This window comes from Marmota flaviventris, chromosome 13, assembly GCF_047511675.1.
Source record: "Marmota flaviventris isolate mMarFla1 chromosome 13, mMarFla1.hap1, whole genome shotgun sequence".
In the NCBI taxonomy this organism is placed as follows: Eukaryota; Metazoa; Chordata; class Mammalia; order Rodentia; family Sciuridae; genus Marmota; species Marmota flaviventris.
Window position 1 is genome coordinate 84,189,877 of NC_092510.1, and position 20,450 is coordinate 84,210,326.

The 20,450-nt window shown below is 39.9% G+C and overlaps 1 protein-coding gene across 2 annotated transcripts in view; it reads right to left on the reverse strand.

Moving 5' to 3' along the window:
- Fkbp15 (FKBP prolyl isomerase family member 15) overlaps positions 1–20,450 on the reverse strand; it is a 55,947-nt gene that overhangs the window by 5,633 nt on the left and 29,864 nt on the right. For both annotated transcript variants that reach the window (XM_027949428.2, XM_027949429.2), the window contains exons 13-24: positions 20,082–20,184; positions 19,499–19,605; positions 18,071–18,185; positions 16,143–16,252; positions 15,751–15,858; positions 15,226–15,320; positions 14,192–14,294; positions 6,872–7,043; positions 4,998–5,134; positions 3,018–3,173; positions 1,440–1,589; positions 331–453 (exon numbers count right to left, since the gene is read on the reverse strand). In XM_027949428.2, the coding sequence (XP_027805229.2) occupies positions 331–453; positions 1,440–1,589; positions 3,018–3,173; positions 4,998–5,134; positions 6,872–7,043; positions 14,192–14,294; positions 15,226–15,320; positions 15,751–15,858; positions 16,143–16,252; positions 18,071–18,185; positions 19,499–19,605; positions 20,082–20,184 (1,479 nt within the window). The remainder of the gene's footprint in view (positions 1–330; positions 454–1,439; positions 1,590–3,017; positions 3,174–4,997; positions 5,135–6,871; positions 7,044–14,191; positions 14,295–15,225; positions 15,321–15,750; positions 15,859–16,142; positions 16,253–18,070; positions 18,186–19,498; positions 19,606–20,081; positions 20,185–20,450) is intronic.

Genomic DNA, 20,450 nt, shown 5'->3' on the forward strand with positions numbered 1-20,450 from the left:
TCTCCCACCCTGAGCCCCACTGAGAGATGCCAAGGGCTGCAAGGATGAGTGGCTAATGGCTACTGGGCACACTCCCACCCTCTATTCTTCTGTGATTTGGAGGCACTTCCCATAGCCATTAAAGTGTCAGAAGGACAGGGCCTTTAGAGTTTGCCATCAGGGTGGTAAATTCTAAAGAGTTAATTTTTAAATCAGACAAGTAGTGTACCACTAAAGTTAGAAGAACGCTACCAAGATAACTTGTTGGCCACATGCTTTCTGAATGCCTGCTATGTACATCTGATTCCTTAATATAACACTATCTGCTGCTTCTCTGAAATACCAGCTCACCTTCTCTGAGGGGTCAGCAGCAGCTTCAACCCCAGATATCTGGGACTTGTTCTTCTCCTGTTCCTTGATGTGCTGTTCATTTTGCTCTGTGAGGGCTGTGACTTGGGCCTGGAGGGCTAAGCACTGCAAAATGAACAGACTGCAGCTGTGGCCTTGGGCTACTATGTGAAGGTAAGGAAACACAAGCAGAGGTGAACCATCCAAAGCACCATGTCTTCACCTTACATAGGTCTGCTGGGAGCACCCCTGTCCCCTGTCCCCTGCCACCCCACCCCCCATTTACTGATGCAGAGCATTCTATTTCTTTATCACTCAACTCATAATTTTCCCAGCAAGGTCACTTGACCTGCTCCTAATCAGGTCAAAGAATATAATGAAAAGGAGAGGAGGTGGTAATAACTCCAGGCACATACACATAAACTCTCAGCATTAGAAACAGCCTATTCACCTACAGGATAGCCTCCAAAATCTCTTGAGTCAAAGGCTTTAGACCAGATACTCAAGGGGAAAAAACTGACCTCCAGATACGGGACTTTCAGACCATGACCCTAAGCCATCTCTCTCATTTTCATGCCTTACAATCCAACGTACCCAAACTCCATCCCATCTCGGTGCCTTTGCCCAGGATGTCCCGCTTCCTTCTCTGCCTTACCACATCTACTAGTTCTTGGCTCTACTCAAAGGTCATCTCCTCTGGAAAGCCTGCCAGATCCCCAAGCTCTTCCTCTTCTGGGCCCCATGACACTTAATGCATGTCTTTATTTCTCTATCTTGACTATGAGAGTCTTGAGGGTAAAATTCTTTGCATGCCCTTTCTCTAACACAGTGGCTATGACACAACTGATACTCAATAAATATTTGCTTTAAAAAAATGAAGGATCAAATAATAATGGGAAACATGTTCCAGAACACTAGTGCTATTTTTCTTTTTTCAGGTCACTAACCTGTCACCTCATATAAGTATGTAAATAATAACTGGAAAATTGGAGAGTTACCCTCACATGGTTTTGTTTTTTATTAATATCCAAAAGGACTGACAGGACTTAAAAGCCTGCTGGCCTCCAGTTAACTGAGCTGCTTCAGCGCCCTGGCCCAGGGAAAGCAGCTACCTTTTCTTGAAGGCGTGTTAGCTTCTGCTGGTGGGCATCCCTCTGTGCGCACACTTCCTGGTACTGCTGCAGGTGCTCTTCCTTTGCGGAGGCCAACAGATGCTCACACTTTGCTTCCCACTGAGTTTGTAGATCAGCCTGCAGAGACAGCTGCCAAGAGAAAGCAATGACCAAGCCCTGGGGGTCCCCACTGAACCAAGGGAAGTCCATCCTCCATAAAGTAAAAGACTACACCAAACAGACTTCATCAAGAAACAACTATTTGAAAGACCTTTATTCCTTTTTTTTTTTTTTGCACTGGTGACTGAATCCAGGGGTGCTATACCAATGAACTATGTCCCTAGGCCCCCACTCTTTTTTTTCTTTTTTTTTTTAATTTTGAGGCAGGGTCTTACTAAGTTGCTGAAGGCCTCACTAACTGCTGAGCCTGGACTTGAACTTGTGATCCTTCTACCTCAGCCTCCATAGTGCTAGGATTACAGACATATACCACCATGCCCAGTCAAGACCATAATTACTTTTAAAATAAATGTGCTTTTTAAATGGAGGAAGGCAGATGTCACTGGTTGTCAGGACTCCAAAAGGTACTCCAACCAGACAAAGGTGTGACTGTCCAGATAGGTTCCCTGGGAGGCAGGGCCATAATGAGGTCATTACTTTTCAGGGTTTGGACCCTGAAGTTAATAGGTTCAGAAACTTTTTTTTTTTTTTTGCCATTTCCAGACATGATCAGATTGAGGGCACCAATACATTCTAGTTAGAGAGATATGCACATACAGATTTTAAAAATGCAGTGAGAAATGTAAATGTCAAAGGGACTAGAGATCAGCTTGTCCTGCCACTATCCCTAGTTTCCCTTCCTGGTTACCTAAATAAATCCTGTTTTTTTTTCAAGGATAATAATGTGCCTGAAGGATGACATCTGGCACTTGAGAACTTTGCATGTTGGGAATTTTTTTGTAGTTTTTTTTTTTCATGTTTTAATTACATAATTATATATTAACTAAACATGAAAGAAGCTGAGTTCACTAGTGCATGCCTATAATCCCAGAGGTTGGGAGGTTGAGGCAAAAGAATGGTAAATTCAAAGTCAGCCTCAGCGAGGCCCTAAGCAACTTACTGAGGCTCTTCTCAAAATAAAAAATTTAAAAAAGAGCTGGGGATGTGGCTCATGGTTAAGTGCCCCTGGGTTCAATCCCTGATAAAAATAATAATAATAAATAATAAAATAAAATAAGACAGGAAAGTACAGGGGCTGGGGTTTTATCTCAGTGGTGGAGTACTTGTCTTACATTTATGAGGCGCTGGGTTCGATCATTAGCACCACATAAAAATAAATAAAATAAAGGTATTGTGTCCATCTACAACTAAAAATATTAAAAAAAAAAAAAAAAAAAGAACACTCTACATTTAAACCTGGCTTTCTTGCATATATTTGGATTATCTTTTTCTACCTTTCTTCAAGGTGAGAATAACAATTGTGTGAAGTTCATCCTAGAGAATAGGGAAGAAACTAAGAGCTTTTCTTCGTGTCCTCACACCTTCCTTTTCTTTCCCAGTGCTTCTGCTTCCCACTACCTGCTCTGCAGCTACTTGGTCTGTGGACACTCGGGCCTTTTTCAAGAGCTGTCGAAGTTTGTCCAGTTCCTCCTGGTGCGACTTGCGAATCTCATCCATCTCCTCCTCGGCCTGGCAGCGCTCTTGAGCTGACTTTTTTTTCCTTTCTGAGAGGTTCTTGGGAACAAGAAAAACACCATCAGCTCTACCCAGTTAACACAGGATAAGTGGGGATGGGGAAGGTGCTCTTGACCTTGATGAGTCTGTATTCCATTTCTGAAAATTGTTCATTTTTTAGTTTAGTTTTTCCCCTTTATTTTTAACATTCTTAGCTACTGAGAAAAAACTGTGATGAGAAGGCAAACAAGAGTTTTATCTACCACTCTATCAAGCATTAGGGAATATCCTAACAGTTAGAAACAATGTGTGATCCTGCCACATTGTTTTCTGTATGCATAAAACATACATATATGGGTGGCATTTAATTAGGAGCTTATGTTCAATGCTTTCTAAGAAAGTATTGTGGACATTATGCTACATAGGAATGAAATCTTTCTCATTCTATTTAAACTATTGAGGGTATAGGAAAGCAGACTTCTCACACCTTGCCCATGGGAACATAAATGTTTATGCTCTTTAGATGGCAATCCAAGGAAAAGTTTTCAAAAATATGCATATCCAGAAATTCCACAAATTTCAATTTATCTTAAAGATGCAGTAAGTCATGTTCACAAAGACTATAGTAGTGTTTATAACAAGGAAAAACTGAAAACAGTCAAAAAATCAAAAGAAACAGTTTTTAAAATGCCTAAACTGAAAAATCATAGAAGAAACTATAAACATAGGCCAAGATCTTTTCCCTAAAAAGGAAATGGGCCAAAACAAACTTACTAGTGGCTTTACTGGTACCTCGGGAAAAGACTTTTTTCCTTTTATGTTAGATTATTCTAGAACACAATATGAGATAGAAATCTTTCCATTTTGTTCAGTGGGCCTAGTAGTTCCCTGATATTACAATTTTAACTAACAAAAGATAAGGAATAAACAAAGTTAAAAGAGAACAAACTGGAAAAATGTTTGTAATATTTTGACCGACAAAGAATTGATACCCTTAATAGGATTTACAAATCAAAGTAATGTTCTAATAGGAAAAATGGTAAAATGAAGGACATTAAAAAGAGAATTAACAGAAGAAATGCAAATAGGTATAAATATATGAAAGCTTTACTATTAATAAAAATACAGAGCAAACAAGATGGTATATTCCACCTGTGAGGCTAATAAAGATTAGATAAAGTGGTGTCCTCAGAGTTGGGAGGAATGTGAAGAAATGGGCTCACTCACTTAGGGCTGGAAGAGTTCGCAGCATACTGTTTTCTAAGAATAATCAATATTGATAAAAAATATTTGGATGTGCCACATTCCTACTGATCCCATATTCTAATTCAAGCAATCCATCCTTCAAGAACACCCACGTAAATTCGCAAAGGTAGTTAGTAGTTATACAGAAGAAGGATATGCACAGAAGCTTAAAATAGTGAAAAAATAGAAACATACATTTGCTGATAGTAAATAATCATATACATTGTGGGACAGTCTCACAGTAACTACTATGTGGTAGTTTTACTATGTGTTAGTTTAAATAGAATGAGAAAGATCTCATTCTCATGTAGCACAATGTCCACAATACTTTCTTAGAAAGCATTGAACATAAGCTCCTAATTTAAATGCTACCTATATATGTATGTTTAAGTGAGTATGTATGTTTTATGCATACAGAAAACAATGTGGGAGGATCACACATTGTTTATAGCTGTTACATGTAACACATGAGATGAGCCAGGGGACAAAAGCAAATTTTTCATTTTATACTTTTCTATATTAATGTACTTGTTCTATTGGATACAAACTATTATAGTTTTTAAAAGGAAAATAAAAACAGATAAACAGCTCATCCTGGCCACCTGGACACAAGAGAGAAACTTGGCTTTTGGAACCTACCTTTTCCAGGGACTCTTTCTCAGCTCTTAGATCAGTCAACTCCTCCTCCAGGGAGGTCACCTTGAGTTCCAGTTGCCTCCGGTTCTGCTTTTCACTTTTGAATTTGGACTGTGCTTGCTCTGAGGTTTCCTGGAGCTCTGGAATGTAAGAGCAGAGGGACCTGGCTGCAGACCCTGAGCTACAGTGGGTGATGTGGCATTCCAGTAGTTCTTTCAAAGCTGCAGGCTTTGGTCTCCCCATCCCACCACACAAGCAACCTCCTCTAACACCTCAGCATTACCACAGTGACCTGTGATATGAATTATCAAGCCACCAATCCACATTCACCTGGAGCGAGTTATACCTACCTATCTCTCTCTCTCTCTCTCTCTCTCTCTCTCTCTATATATATATATATATATATATATATATATATATATATATATAATCTCACCTTCTACAGATGTAGAATGGAAAAGAAATGTTCTAGTCAGGGACGACCTTCAAAACTGATCAGTCCTATAATTCCATTTCTGTCCCCATCTTACCACACTGGACAGATGTTTGTTTAATATCTGTTCAAACTGCTTCTCATTGCCTAGGTAAGAGAGTCTGAACTTTCCCAGTAGGACACTCCACCAAAAGTTTGCTTTTAAAACATCCCTTCTCAAGTAAGGCTTTTGGATATTTTTTTAAATTTATTGCACCAAAATTTCTCTCTTTGAAAAACTTCTGAGACTCTACAGCTCCTGAGAAAATGGTCAAAGGGCAAGCACCACAAAACCAGAAATGAGATATCTGTATGATATTCAAATCTCAGATTGTCTAACACATTTGCTTTACTGGGCCCTGGTGATGCTCTAAAATGGAAGGGATGTATCTTCAAGGTATCGTTTTGCCAACTGACACCAGTGCTTTCTATCTATTAGGCAGTGTTTTGTGCTTCCATCCAACTCTGCTGTGGTCCCAGCTACCTGTTGCCTGGTGGTCCCATCTGTGCATTCCACACTGCTTTCTATACACCAAGGTAGATGTGTCAATGTGCTGGTCTTCACCAATCTATCCGATCACCATGTCCTGTGCACTACTTTTGTGCCAGGCACTGAACTAACGCTTACTTGAGGAAAGGACTTTACAAAAATGAGCAAAACACCATCCTTGCCCTCTAGGGGCTTGCATTCTGGATGGGAGAACAGACATATAAATGGTACTTATCAAAAGCTAACTATGAAAATGGTTATAATAATGCATTAAGAGTTAAAAGATTTTAAAGGAAAAGATTTGATGTTCTAGTAAAAAAAACTGGAAAATATTCCAAAAGAGGCAGAATAGAAGAGGACTGGAGGCAAATACTGATGAAGGTGGGCAAACCAGGCCCAGAGAACAGCATGAATAAAGAGCAAGATGGAATGAGCTGAAAATAGCCAGCACGCTGGGGTATACGGTAGGACAAGGACGAACTGGGCAAGATAATGGAAAACGAGCCACACAGAGGGGCGTTGAGTGTCAGGCTGAAGAGTTGCAACCCTCCTCTAGGAAGGAGGAACTAAAACAGGAAGCACACCTTTCTTAAATGTCCACTGAGTCATGAATTAGAAAGACACATTAATTCTTCTCGGCATATGAGGCCAGTATAAGCACCAAAGTTGTTGAAGCAACACTTCCTCAAACAAAGTGGAACAGTGACAACTGATCAATTCCAAATTAATAGAGTCAATCCTTCTGTTGTCCTTTATGTAAAATAATCATGTAGGTCATATACTTTACCTCGATTACTGACTCAGTCCTTCGCAAATCTCCTAAGCATTATGTCAACAGGACTGAGAGGAAGGAAAGAGTTCCATTTCTTAAGTTTAAGTGGCAAATAGTGCCAGCATCCTCGGCCAAGAACATACCTGAGAGCTCTGCCTGCAGTTTGGCAAGCTGGCCCCGAAGTAGACCGGCCTCCTTCAAGCTTTCTGCCAGCTGCATCTGCAGCTCTGTTTCCTTCTTTTGATGTGTAGTCATTTTCAGCTGCAGGTGAGAGACCTGTGCAGTGGCTGCTGCTAACTCTTCTGTCACCTTGGCCTGAACAGTAACAAAGGATGATGTCACTTAAAACACAGGTGTTTTTTGTCTCCTTAAGAAATGACTAACCTCACGGGACTAGGCAGATTAAGCTGTAGAAAGGAAGGGAGCTAAGGCTACCCTCAACCTGCTTTACGCCCAAATCAAGACTTAAAAATGTGCAGTCTCTGACTCAATTCTCTTGCAGAAATTTGCTCTTAAAAAATATCACCAAGGCTGGGCATGGTGGCACAGGACTGTAATCCCAGAGGTTTGGGAGGCTAAGGCAGGAGGACTGCGAGTTCAAAGCCAGCCTCAGCAATATAGTGAGGCCCTAAGCAACACGGCGAGACCCTGTCTCTTAAGTACACTACAAAAAAGGGCTGGGGATGTGGCTTGGTAGTTAAACACCCCTGAGTTCAATCCTTGGTATCAAAAAACAAAACAAAAAAAAAATTACAAAAATTTTGCTCTAAAGCTGTTCAATGCAGCATTGTTTAAAGTTGTAAAGGAATGGAAATCTAACATAAATTGCTGAAAACAAACTTGATTAAGCAAATTATGATATATCCATCCTGTACGAGGCTATTAAAAATGGTGTTTGAAAAGAATACTTGACGGCATGGAATACAGTTACAATCTATTGTTAAATGAAAAAGTAGATTCTCAAATAGTATGTTAGATATAATTCTGTTTTTATAAAATGAACACTTACTTACTCATGTGAAGAACAGTGCCAGAATAAAATGTTTTTCAGTTAATCTAGATAAAATGATGGGTGTTTTATATTTTCTTCTTACTTATCAGATGATATATTTTATAAATGAGTCTCTTGAAAAGATGTTTCATAAGTAATTCTTTTGAAAATTTAATGTTTCTGCTGATCAAAATTTTAAAAGATATAAAAAGTAAACAACAAGAAGTCTTCCTATCCCTATTCACTTCTGCTTTGCTATGCAAGGGTAAAATATAAAAATTTATTTTGCATCTTTCCCCTTTGTGTAAAGTAACTCTTTTTACAAAAACTAATATGATTCTTTCCTCCTTTTTTCATACAAAAGAGAGGGCAAACTATATATATTCTCTACTAGTATATGTGGATCTTTCTCCTTTGTCTTTTTTTTTTAAATTTGTCAATAGACCTTTATTTTATTTATTTATTTATTTATTTATTTATTTATGTGCAGTGCTGAGAATCAAACCCAGTGCCTCACACATGCTAGGCAAGTGCTCCATCACTGAGCCACAAACCCAGCCCTCATTTTTCTTTTTTTAAAAAAATATCTATATGGTATTCTACCATGTGAATATACTGTAGTTTATTCACTACTGCAGGACACTTGGTTGTTTCCAGCCTTTTCCCATTACACAAGATACCAGTGAATAATCCCGGACACATGTCATTTCATTTGTTTACAGGAGTGCCTTTAGGGGATTCCCAGATGCAGAACTGATAATTTTGTACAATATCATCAGTTCCCCTCCATGAGCCACTCTACATGCTTACCCATCTCACCAAACCTTTGAATTTCTACAAATCTGAAAAACGAAAACTGGTGTTCATGCTATTATCTAACTTTTCTAGGATGAACATGCATTTTCTTAGAAAGAAAAGGATATTTTTAAAATCTAAATTGAATACCTTCAAAAGCATTCAACTTCTGAGTCTACAATTCCTCCTAGGAACACTTTAACTTCCCTGACTTTTTCAAGTATTTTAAATGGGGCTCTATACTAGCCAAACATGGACCAAGCCTATAAAGAATCTAAATACTCTTGAGCAACATGTGATGAAATGGAAATGACCATCCTGGAAAACTCTCTAATGCTATTCTGAATATTAAGGTTGATGATAACAATGATGATAAAAAGGATGGTCAATAAAAAAGAAACAGCCAACAAAGGACAGATACCACATCCACTTCACCTGAACTGATGTGTTCTTACAACATACAGAGGAATCAGATGGCATGAAAGGCAGTAAGTGGTTGATCTTGGGCAACCAGTCTTGATTTCTGTACATCTATGTATTTCTGCACATGTTTTCTATTGGACCATCTCTCTCATAATATTATATTGCTACTACTAGTACTACTCCTATGTTACTACACTTTATACACATTTTTGCAGTTGTCTGCTTTCTTACTATCATTTGTGCTTTCTTGCGGTGTTCACTGTGCCCACCTGTTTTAAAAGTGCTTATTCCTTGACTTATCCCAAAATCTTTACCAGCTTTCTAGTTCCCATTTAAAATCTGACATTCTGACTTTCCTAAAGGCAAGGGAAATAAAACAAAACTGTATATGAAATTTTAAAAGGCTATGAATGAGCATTTCAGAGCACATATAACCTTTAGAGTAAGCTCAAGATACTTAATTTTGCTTTTTGGAAGCCATGTAAAACTCAGCCATGAAGAAAAATGACATTATAACATTTGCTGGTAAATGGATGGAACTGAGACAATGCTAAGTAAAATAGGCCAGTCCCAAAAAGTTGAAGGTCAAATGCAGAAGCTAATCCAAAATGGGAAGGAAGGGAGATTAAAAAAATAAGAAATAAAAAGGAAAAAAAGGGGGGGGGAGGAATTTAATCAAAACAAAGGAAAGACCAGTAGAGTAGATGAAGGGGATTGAGGAGGGAAGAAGAGATGGGAAAAGGGAAGAGCAGTGGAATGATGACTGAACTTTAGTGTGTGCATGGATGTGGGTCTAACATCGGGTGTATCCTCAGGACACTAATTAAAAACAAAAAAAAGTAAACTGTAAATGGATTCAAAAGGGATTGGTGGAGTGGAGGGAGGACTGAATCAGAACAGGTTGGGTTCCATGCTTTGGTGATTATGTCAAGATGGATCCTGGTATTGTACCATAACTACAAAGAATTTTTTTTATACGAGAGGAAAAAAAACCCCACAGATGACAATGGCATCTAGAACTCCCAGATGTAAGAGTTGTTTTCATCTGCCCCATGTACAATTAAGTTTCACTTGCTGGCCCATGAAAACTGAAGAGACACAGAGTCCAGAGGCTTTGCATCTATTCACGGCTCAAAGAGTTCACTAATATCAGAGCAAGTATCACTCTCACAAGACCTTGCAGCAGCTAGGACCCGTGGGAGGGACAAATTTCAGAAAAGAGGTCATGGAATGGATAGTTGCTGTCTTGCCAAAGGACAAGCAGAGTGGAAGGTCATGCAAATACTTTTTTTCTCTCAGGTCTTTAGCTAGAAAAGCCTACTAGAAACAAAAAAAAAATTAATACTTTCACCCAAAAACATATGCACATGCACAAAGAGAACTATAATATATTAACAATGGTTATGTTTGAGTGGAAGGATTATGAGTGATTCACCTTTTATATTTGCTTATCTATATTTCCTAAGTTTTCTGGAATAAACAGATGCAACTTTTATTATTAGACAAAAAGTATATGTTGATACCTGTGAATGTATTGTGTGTGTGTGTGTGTGTGTGTGTGTGTGTATTTACATGTTATGGTTTGGGTATGAGGCATTCCCAAAAGTTCCTGTGTTAAGGCAAGAGGTGAAATGATTAGATCATGAGACCTGTGACCTAATCAGTCCATCCCATTTGAATGGACTAACTGGGTTATAACTACAGGCAGGTGGGGCATGGCTGAAGGAGGTGGGTCATTGGGGGAATGTCCTGGAAGGGTGCATCTTCCTTGCAGCCTCTCCCCTGGCTTCCCCACTTCCCCTTGCTTCCTAGCTGCCATGATTGGAATAGCTCTCCTCTGCCACGACGTTCTGCCTCACTTGGGGCCAGAGAGATGGAGTTGGCCAACCATGGACTGAACTTCTGAAACGATGAGCCAAAACAAACTTCTCTTCTTCTAAGTTGTTCTTGCCAGGTATTTTGGTTGCAGAAACAAAAAGCTGACTAACACATTGTATATATAATTACACTTTTAAAAATGTCAGGAGAAGCAATATCAAATGAGAAAGGAAAACAACAGACACCTACGCAGTGGATGGGATGGCTCCCTGATTCCCACCCTGGACCAAATTCCGCTGCTGGTGTGGAGAGCTGGGAAAGAGAAATGACAGCAAGAGCCAAGAGCTGAGAAAAACAGTAGAAAAGCATTCAAGTTAGAAGCAGGAAAACAGTCCTGGAGAGAGAGGGAATCTGGCATAGGAAAAAACGACACAACTGACTGGGAGGGAGATCCTGAACAAGTCTTACCCTCTCTGGGCCTCAGTTTGTCCCCTTGTAACTAAGAAGATTTAACTAGAAGACCTGCAATAAGTCTTCTGGTTTTAACCATTATTCCATGTTTTATGTGAACTCTACTATAGAGAAAAATAATATATTTATTCATTGATCACTTAACCATATCTTTTGAGCTGTGTTTGAAGGTAGAGAACTGCATCCAGCGGTGAAAGGAAATTGATTATCTCTGTTTAAGAGGAGAGATCACTGGGTGACTCAATTAAAAGAAAAAAAAAATGGGTGAATCAAGACTTAAAAAGTTTCACTGAAATAATAGTGACCATGTGAAGCCTGTGGTACCTGAAACCCTAGTCAGATACCCTAATCATCAAGAACAATGATACTTAGCTCAGGAGATTCCCTCAAATACATCCGCGTAAAGTATGGGACCTAGAGCCTAGTGGATGTTTTCCAGGGGTTAGCTGTGCCCCCTGTTGTTATGACTACTACTGTTTTTGCTACTATAAACAGACATCTACTGGGTTCAATACACTGTCCCAGACATCTTTGAGGTTTAGCAACATGAAAACACTTGGGCAGATTATTCAGGGCTCAGAGGACTATGTATGACCTGTAGGTCAAACTGGCCTACTGCCTATTTTTGTAGATAAAGTTTTATTGGAATACATACACACACACACACACACACACACACAACTGATGTTCAATATGAGTTGTGAGTCATGTGTTGAACTTTTTTTTTTTTTTAGTAGTATTTGGACACAATACCTTTATTTATTTTTATGTGGTGCTGAGAATCAAATCCAGGACCTCGCATGTGCTAGGCAAGCGCTCTACCACTGAGCCCCAGCCCCAGTCCCATGAGTTGAATTTTGAAAAGCAAAGGCAGTCCAGAAGCCAAGTGTGAGGGCACATGCCTGTAATCCCAGCTACTTGGGAAGCTGAGGCAAAAGGATCACTGGACTCCATGAGTCTGTTTGACATCAGTGTGGGCAACATAGTGAGATCTTGAAAAACAAAAACAAAAGCAAGCCAGGTGCAGTGGAGCACACCTGTAATCCCAGCAACTTGGGAGGCTGAGGCAGGAGGATCATAAGTTTGAGGCCAGCCTCAGCAATTTAGCAAGGGCCTAAACAACTTAGTGAGACCTTATCTCAAAACTTTAAAAAATGAACAAATAAAAAGAAAGGGTCCTGAAGATACAGCTCAGTGGTAAAGTGACACTGGAGTCAATCCCTAATACCAAAAAACCAAACAAAAACCAAAACCAAATTTATGCAGCTACCACTTCCAGAGTCTGTGACAAAAGAAGTGAATCCTGTACCTGGGTAGAAAAGTTATGGATAACTCTTTTTTTAAAAAGTTAAATCTTGGCTGGATATACTAAATTAGAATTTCTGGAGGTAGGTCTTAAGAATATGTCATTCTAATGAAGCTCCCCAAGTGATTCTGAAGCAGCCAGCACACTGGAGAGCCATTTCTCTACAACAAGTTATAGTAACCATTTTTGCCCTAAACAGTGATAGTGAGGACAAACAAGATATCTGGATGTCCATATTGGGCCTAAAGGGGGAGTAAAAAAAGAAAATTAAAAAATAGAAGGAAGAAGAAAAGGGAAATAAAAAATAAAAGCAGTGAAAGGAGAAACAGTACAAAGTACAAGGTGAAGTGATTCCAGTACCACCTGATATGAATGTCACAGGTTGCCCACCTGGATCTAGGCATTAACAGTCAGCCACAGCAAACAAGGGAGGTAGCAAAGGAGCACCCGAACTGGATAGGGCTGTGCAGGGCAAGGCACTGCTTATCTGAGGAGGAGGGGTCAAAGACCTGGGTACTGTGGCTAAGCACACACAAAGATTAGCATAAGACATTAATGAAGGAATCTTTATCATTATCAAAATATAAGAAAGTGAGTGAACTCCACAAGTTATAAAGTGCATTCCCAGCATTTCATATTTTTAAGGAAAACTCAAATATAAATATGAACTTATTTCTTCAAACCCTTGAGAAAAATAGGAAAAAAAAAAGGGTTGAGCTCTCCTAGCATAGAAGTGATGTCCCAAATAAGAAGGATAAAATGTGTCACTGGAGCAAGGAGACTGGGCCCCAGAATCAGTTGATTCCAACCCAAGACCAACTAGGGTCCTCCACACTACTCCAGAAACAAGTCAAAATTCCTCATTCTGAAAGAAGTGAAGTCACAGCAGCACTTTGCAATGCAAAACCAGAGGAAGGAACAAGCTGAACACACAGCAAGGAGCAAGTAGACAGTCTCCAATCCATTAAATACCACCTACACATTTGTTACCTGGCATTACAGGAATTTTCTGTTGATCCTTTAAAGAATAAATTTAGTCTCTTTCTCTCTTTCCCTCTTCTCTCCTCTTCCCTCCCTCTCCCTCCTTTCCTCCCCACTGTCTTTTCTTTCTCTCTTTTTGGCACCAAGGATTGAACCCAGAATGTTTTGCCATTGAGCTTCATCCCAGTCACTAAGTTGCCAAGTTGCTGGCCTTGAATTTGTGACCCCACTGCCTCAGCCTCCTGAGTAACTGGGATTACAGGTATGAGCCACCATGCCCGGCTTAAATTTAGTTTTTAACAAGTTATGTAATGCTTACTTTAATCAAATCACTAAGAAGTGATTGTTTTTTTGTTTTGTTTTGTTTGAGACAGGATCTTGCTATGTTGTCTAGGCAGGCCTCAAACTCCTGAGCTCAAGGCCAGCCTCCCAAGCAGCTGGGACAATAGGCATCTGTCACCACCTGGCCAATAACTATTTCTGAGTCAACTTATTGCAAAGCACATTATAAAACAGAAATGCAGATGATGACTGTATGATAATCTGTTGGAAGATTTTTAGTTCTCTTCCCCAAAATGGTGAATATTCTGCTGAGAAGCCACCTGGTAAATACCTACACTGGGCCACCCCTCGCTCAACACATCCCAACCTGGGCTTTTCTCTGCTCAGTTAATTTACCTTCTCTTGTTCAGCATGCAATACCCTTGCCTGTGTGTTTTCTGTGGCTGTTTGAAGTGAGTTGTTCCTCTTCTCCATCATCAGGTTACTCTGCTCAACATACCTGTGATAGAAATAAGGAAAAGGAAACATTTATGAAGCACTGAATGTATGCCAGGCACAACCCAAAGCACATTCAGTCCTTACAACACTGCTCTGCGCCTTCATCATAAACAATATCATGCATTTTATTTTCCTTAGATTTGCAGTAATCGGTTGGAGGCAGCAACAAACTGGGCCAGAGGTGAATTGTTCTGTATAATGAAGAGGAGAGGAATTTGAAGAATATGCAGAAATGGGGAATGAGGACAGAAAGAGACAAGATAAGGAGGCTGCAAGAAAGAGAAGAAAAGAAAGGCACTCTTCCAACCCTGTCATGTGGGAAGCAAGCAACACTGGAAAAGAGAAATACAGGAGAATTTTTTTTTTTTAAGTGAAATGCTGTGGTGTAACATATTTTCCTAGCCCCCCCCCCCCGCCACCAATCCTCAGAAGGATCCATAAAAATTATAAAATGCTTGGGTTTTTTATGGGAATCAGTGAGGTACTGGTTCAGTTCTGGTTGATAAAACAGAGTCAGCCTGCATGGAAGAGAGAAAAGTTGACGTCAGAGTTTTCCAAATATTAACACCATTTTAGAGATGAGGAAACCAGGGCCCACTAGAATAAACAAAATGCCCAAAGTTACACAATAAATGAGGGCAGAGCCAGAAGCCAAACAGGTCTGTTTTATTTACCTCAGAGCCCACTGAGTTCTTTCTATTGAAAAAGAAAACTGGCAATAATCCATAGGACAGGCAGGAAACAAATAGAAGAAATAAGGCTGGGGGTGTGGGTCAGTGCTGCAGTGTGTGCATAGCAAGAGCAAGGCCCTGAGTTCAATCCCCAGCCAGCATTACCAAAAATACTGTCCTAAATAAACATGTGTATTAAATTGGGCGTTTATACATTAAATCCTTTTGTCCATCCTAGCCAGGCCCCATACCTGTCATTACCTCTGATTCCGTTCAATTAGTTCACTAATCTTGTCATTCTGTTCTTCTATCCGACTGCTCTTCTCAAGTAGCTCTTGCTTCAATCTTTCATTTTCCTACATTCAAAATGTATGATGTACAAGGTAAATATAAGAAAAGTGCCAGGTAAAAGGGAATCACCCTGAACAGACAGGTGACATTGATGACACATTTTGAGATGAAAAGCTAGAACCCATATCCACTCAGACATACTAATATTTAAAATAACACATCAAATTATACCCAATGTATACAAATAACTCCAATGGTTTAGATTATAAATGACTAAAAATGAAGAAAATTTTGAAATGGGGCCAAAAGCATTGTTTTCTTTTGAATCTAAGAAAGTAGAAGTCACTTGGACCAATTTAAGCCACAATGGATTCTCCAGAGTTTCCAAAACCAGCGTAGCACTTATTGCATGCTGGGGTGCAGGTTTTAGACAGCACATCTGGGGAGAGAGCATGGGCGGGACCTCCAGGAGTGTTCGTTCCCAAGCACCCTCACCTGAACGATTCTCTGAATGTTGCTCATGATCATGCTTGTTTCCATTGTCACTGACAGGCTAGGAATAAGCATGGAATTGCTAGCACCATGCTTCTGTAACTCTTCAACCTAAAAATGGGACGCCAGAAAGGCCGCATCAGAATGCTAAAAATAGAGAAATATAATTTACCCAAGATCTCACAACTTTTTTTGAACATGTTTCTGAGATAACCTGTAAATGTGAACAAGTTTTTCCTGCTAACTGGATCCCAAATAAAGATAATTATCCTTCCAGGAAAAGAACTAGTATCTACCATGAATATAGGAAAATTTACCTACAGCTCTGGTTACTCCTTGTTTATACCCCACTTGTACCCCCACTTTCAACCTAACCTCAACCCTGATTTGGTCACCTTAGTCATGAGATGATCCACTTTATCAGCCACTTTGCTGACTGCCATTCGAATCTCAGTGTTATGTTGCCGGGCTTCGGTCATAAGAAATGAAGCCATGTCACCTGATCCTAAACAGACATAAAGAAGCCCAAAAGAAACTTATGGGGAGACGAGCATGTAACCAAATCATTACAACAGAGTTCTTTCAATGCAAAAAAAAAAAAAAAAAATGGACTATATACAATGTACAAAAGTGCACTTTAAAAAGCAAGATTATCCTTTGGTAATATTTATATTCAGTTGTGTCCCTGAGAAGAGAGGTGAATACCATCAGAGAAGGCTTCATAGAGGAGATGATAGTTTTGACATGTGAAAAAGGGTTTCCCATATGGAGAAGGGAAATGGCTCCCAGACAAGATCTGTATCCAGGAAGCTCTTACCACTCTGGAATCACAAGTTATACTGCAGGATATATTTGCTTCCTCCTACCACTGTCTTAATACCCAGATACTTACTAGGCAAAAGACAAATAGCAGTGGGACATGATGACATATGCCTATAATTCCAGCTACTTCTTGAGGCTAAAGCAGGAGGATCACAAATAAGTTGGAGGCCAGCCTCAGCAACTTAGTGAGACCCAGTCACACAAAAAAAGGACTGGGAATATAGCTCAGGTATAGCTACAAGGTCCAATCCCCAGTACAGACAAAAAAAAAAAAAAAAAGACAAACTGAAGAAAAGGGCAAGATACCGTCACATCTGTTTACAGTTCATTGTGCTTTATTTGTTCACACAAGACACCCACACCTGTACATACATACAAAATACCTGAAAAGTTACCCAAGTAACTGTTAGTTAACATTGGTTTCCTATAGCCAGGGGGATTTAATAATTGGAAAGAACAGTAACTTTTTACTTAATACCTTTTTGTACTGTTTGACATTTTTATAAAAGTATATTTGTGTGTGTGTGTGTGTGTGTGTGTGTGTGTGTACACATATATATTTTTTGTACCAGGGATTGATCCCAGGGGTGCTTAACCACTGAGCCACATCCCAGCCCTTTTTTTATATATATTTTATTTAGAAACAAGATTTTGCTGAATTGCTTAGGACCTCACTCAGTTGCTGAGGACCTCACTAAGTTGCTGAGGTTCGCTTTGAACTTTCAATCCTCCAGTCACAGACTTTGGAGCCATGGGGATTACAGGTGTGCATGACCACGCCTGGCTAAAAGTATATTATTTTGATAATTTAAAAGTTACCGAAGTAGGTTTCACTTGAGTTACTGAACACCCACAAGCAGGCATCATGCTTTCTCCCAGTTTCCTCCTGTGTTTGCTCTTTTACTGTTTTCTACAAACTCTAGCCACTCTAACAGGAATTAGAAGGGCTGGTGGGAGAAAATGCAAGAAACAAAACACAGGAAGTAGGCCTGAGGGGATTTTCTGGAGATGAAGGAAATGTTTAAAAAGTGAACTGGGGGGGTGGGGGGTGGGGGGCTGGGGTTGTGGCTCTTGCCTGGCTCATGAAAGGCACTGGGTTCAATCCTCAGTACCACATAAAAATAAATAACAGTATTATGTCCATCTACAACTAAAAATGTATATATATATATATATATATATATATATATATATATATATATTTTTTTTTTTTTTGTGGTGCTGGGGATTGAACCCAGGGCATAAAAATAATAATAATAAAAAACAAAAAAAGACTGTGGTGATAGATGCACAACTCTGAAAACATCCTCAAAAAATCTTTAAATTGTACACTTAAAATAAATGAATTGCATGGTATGTAAATAACACCTCAACAAAGCTGCTAAAAAGGGAAGAGAAAAGAAAGGGTAGAAGGTTGTTGGAGTGAAAATGAAAACAGAATGCAAACAAGAACATGGAGCATGGTGGGGCAGAAGATGAGCCACAGGAAACAGCTCCCTACCTTGAAAGTGGGGAGCCTGGGACAGTGGTGCTGGATACAAGGGTCGAACAGGCTGCAGCTGGGAGGTGACTGCGGATGCCTGGGGATATGTGTAGGCTTGCATACCTGCACAGGGCTGAGAGAGGGCCAAGTTACTGCCACTTTATGAAACATTCATGTCTTCTTTTTTTTCCTTACAATTTCCTATGATTGAATAAAGATAAGCTGGGAGGAGACTCAAACTTATTGAAGCTGGAAATGAATGCAATCAAGTTTAGACAGTAGGCAAGAATTGAAGCAGAGCTGTCTATGGAATCCAGTAGCCTCCACCCACAAATTGAGAGGTGAGTATCCTGGGTCATCACCCAGTCCTCTGTGATGATTGAAGAAAGTAGGAATTCATTCCCCGCCTTCAGGCCTATCTATTGCTTAACAAATTTTAAAACTAAGCAAGCTCTTTTTAGTTTTCATTGAAGAAAAAGGAGAAGTGTTCACTGAAATTCCAAACCAAATCAGCCAACTTCCAAAGGATGCCTCTCCCCTGCTAGATTCTGATGCTCATCTGTGTGACCAAGAGCTCTCATTTTCCTCTAAACCTCAGCTGAGAGATGAAGATAATAATATGACTTCACAAGGTTGTTATGTGGACTAAATGAAGTGATACAGGTAAAGTTCCTAATAGCTGGTAAATCAAGTGCCTCAATAAACAGCAACTACCATTTTTAATGAGGACAGTTATTCTTCCTCAAAAAAGGAAATCCAGCTCATTTTCAGGGATAGCCATGACTACCTACCCATTATTTAAACAAAAAAAAAAAAAAATTTTTTTTTCCTCTGTGAGATAGTAATTCTCCATTGAAGGGAGAATGGGATTTTTCTTTTTTTCAGTTTTGATACTATCAGTGCCACCCCTCCATTAAGAATCCCAAGGAAGTAGCCCCTATGTCATAGGGAGGCTATTTTATTCAAGTGTGCTATGAAGAAAGAGTCTATATACAACCCCAGTAAACAGCAGAAGCAGACAGGCTGTTGTCCCTGTCTTTTGTGATAACAAAAGAAAATCTAATTTAAGAGACCACTTTTGGAGGCTCACTAGACATAGCGATATTTTCTGTACAGCTTCCACCCTTAGCTGTGCAGAATATTAGCGACCTGAGCACTGTGCAGAATATTAGCAACCAACTCTTTGAAAGAAAAGAACACAGAGGGCATGGATACACACCACTTGACTAGAGATGAGTGAAAAGGAGAGGAAACATACATTGCACCTTTGCCACGTGCACTGATTGAACCTTTGCTACAAGCACCAGGCCCTGTACTGGTGTTTGGCTTGCTCTTGTACTGAATCTTCACAAGAAGGTGTAAGCAGGTAATTCTTTGGCCAGTTTAGAGAAGAATAGGTTATGAAAATAACAACTTACAATTACTATAGTTTTAAAATGTCGTTACCTGAAAGGACTGGGCATTTCCAGACACAGTTGAGTGGGAATCAAGAGATGCAACTTGCATTAAGGCAGCGGAGGGTGCTTGGAGCCCAGAAACAGATGCCTGAGGGGCTAAGATGAAGCAAGACATTTTCACTGTTAGCCACTCTTATTCTTGGTACAAAGGCAGACTAGTACCTTCCAGACCCCCATGCTTCAGACTTGACTACTTCCTCACCTAATCTTCGAAAACAAACTCCACGGTGTCCCAGCAATGGGCCAGTGGAAGGAAACTGGGTGTTCTCTTGTGTTTTTGACTCAGACCTATGATCCCGTCAGCTGACAGGATATACACAATAACACACGGGCAGATGTTTCAACAGCTGAGTGCACACTTCCAAAGCTGACAATGCAATGCAGCACAAGTCACAATAAGAAGGTCAAACACATCTCTGGGTCTGAAATGCCTTACCCAGGGACCAAAAGACAAGAGTTATGCTCCAGCTCGTTCAAAAACAATGCAGTCTAACTATTTAAGGAACTGTGATGATAATTTTCATGCTGACCCAATTCAAGAGCACAGAGCCTCAGAGAAGTCCCTTTCTTACCCTGTGTAGTCATCTGTGGTAACGCTGGATGAGCAGGCTGAAGAGAGGGCTGCACGGATGGAGTCACCAGGGGCTGTCCAGCTCCTCGCTGAGTAGTCACATCCTGAAATGGGCACGAGGTCTGATCACTACATGTGGGTCCTTAACTGAAGACTGAGGCTGACTGTCTGCCCTAAACCTGCTTCTAGTACAGGGTTTCCAGGCAAAGAAGAGGAAGGAAAGGCAAGCAGAAAGCCAGAAGCTAGCATGTGGGTTGTGGAGAGGAAGCACTCAATTACGCAATAGAGGAAGAGCTCTTCTCCATGAAAATCATAGCAAATAATTAAATCCAGTTAATTTCCACAAACATTCTATGTTGTTGATATTTTG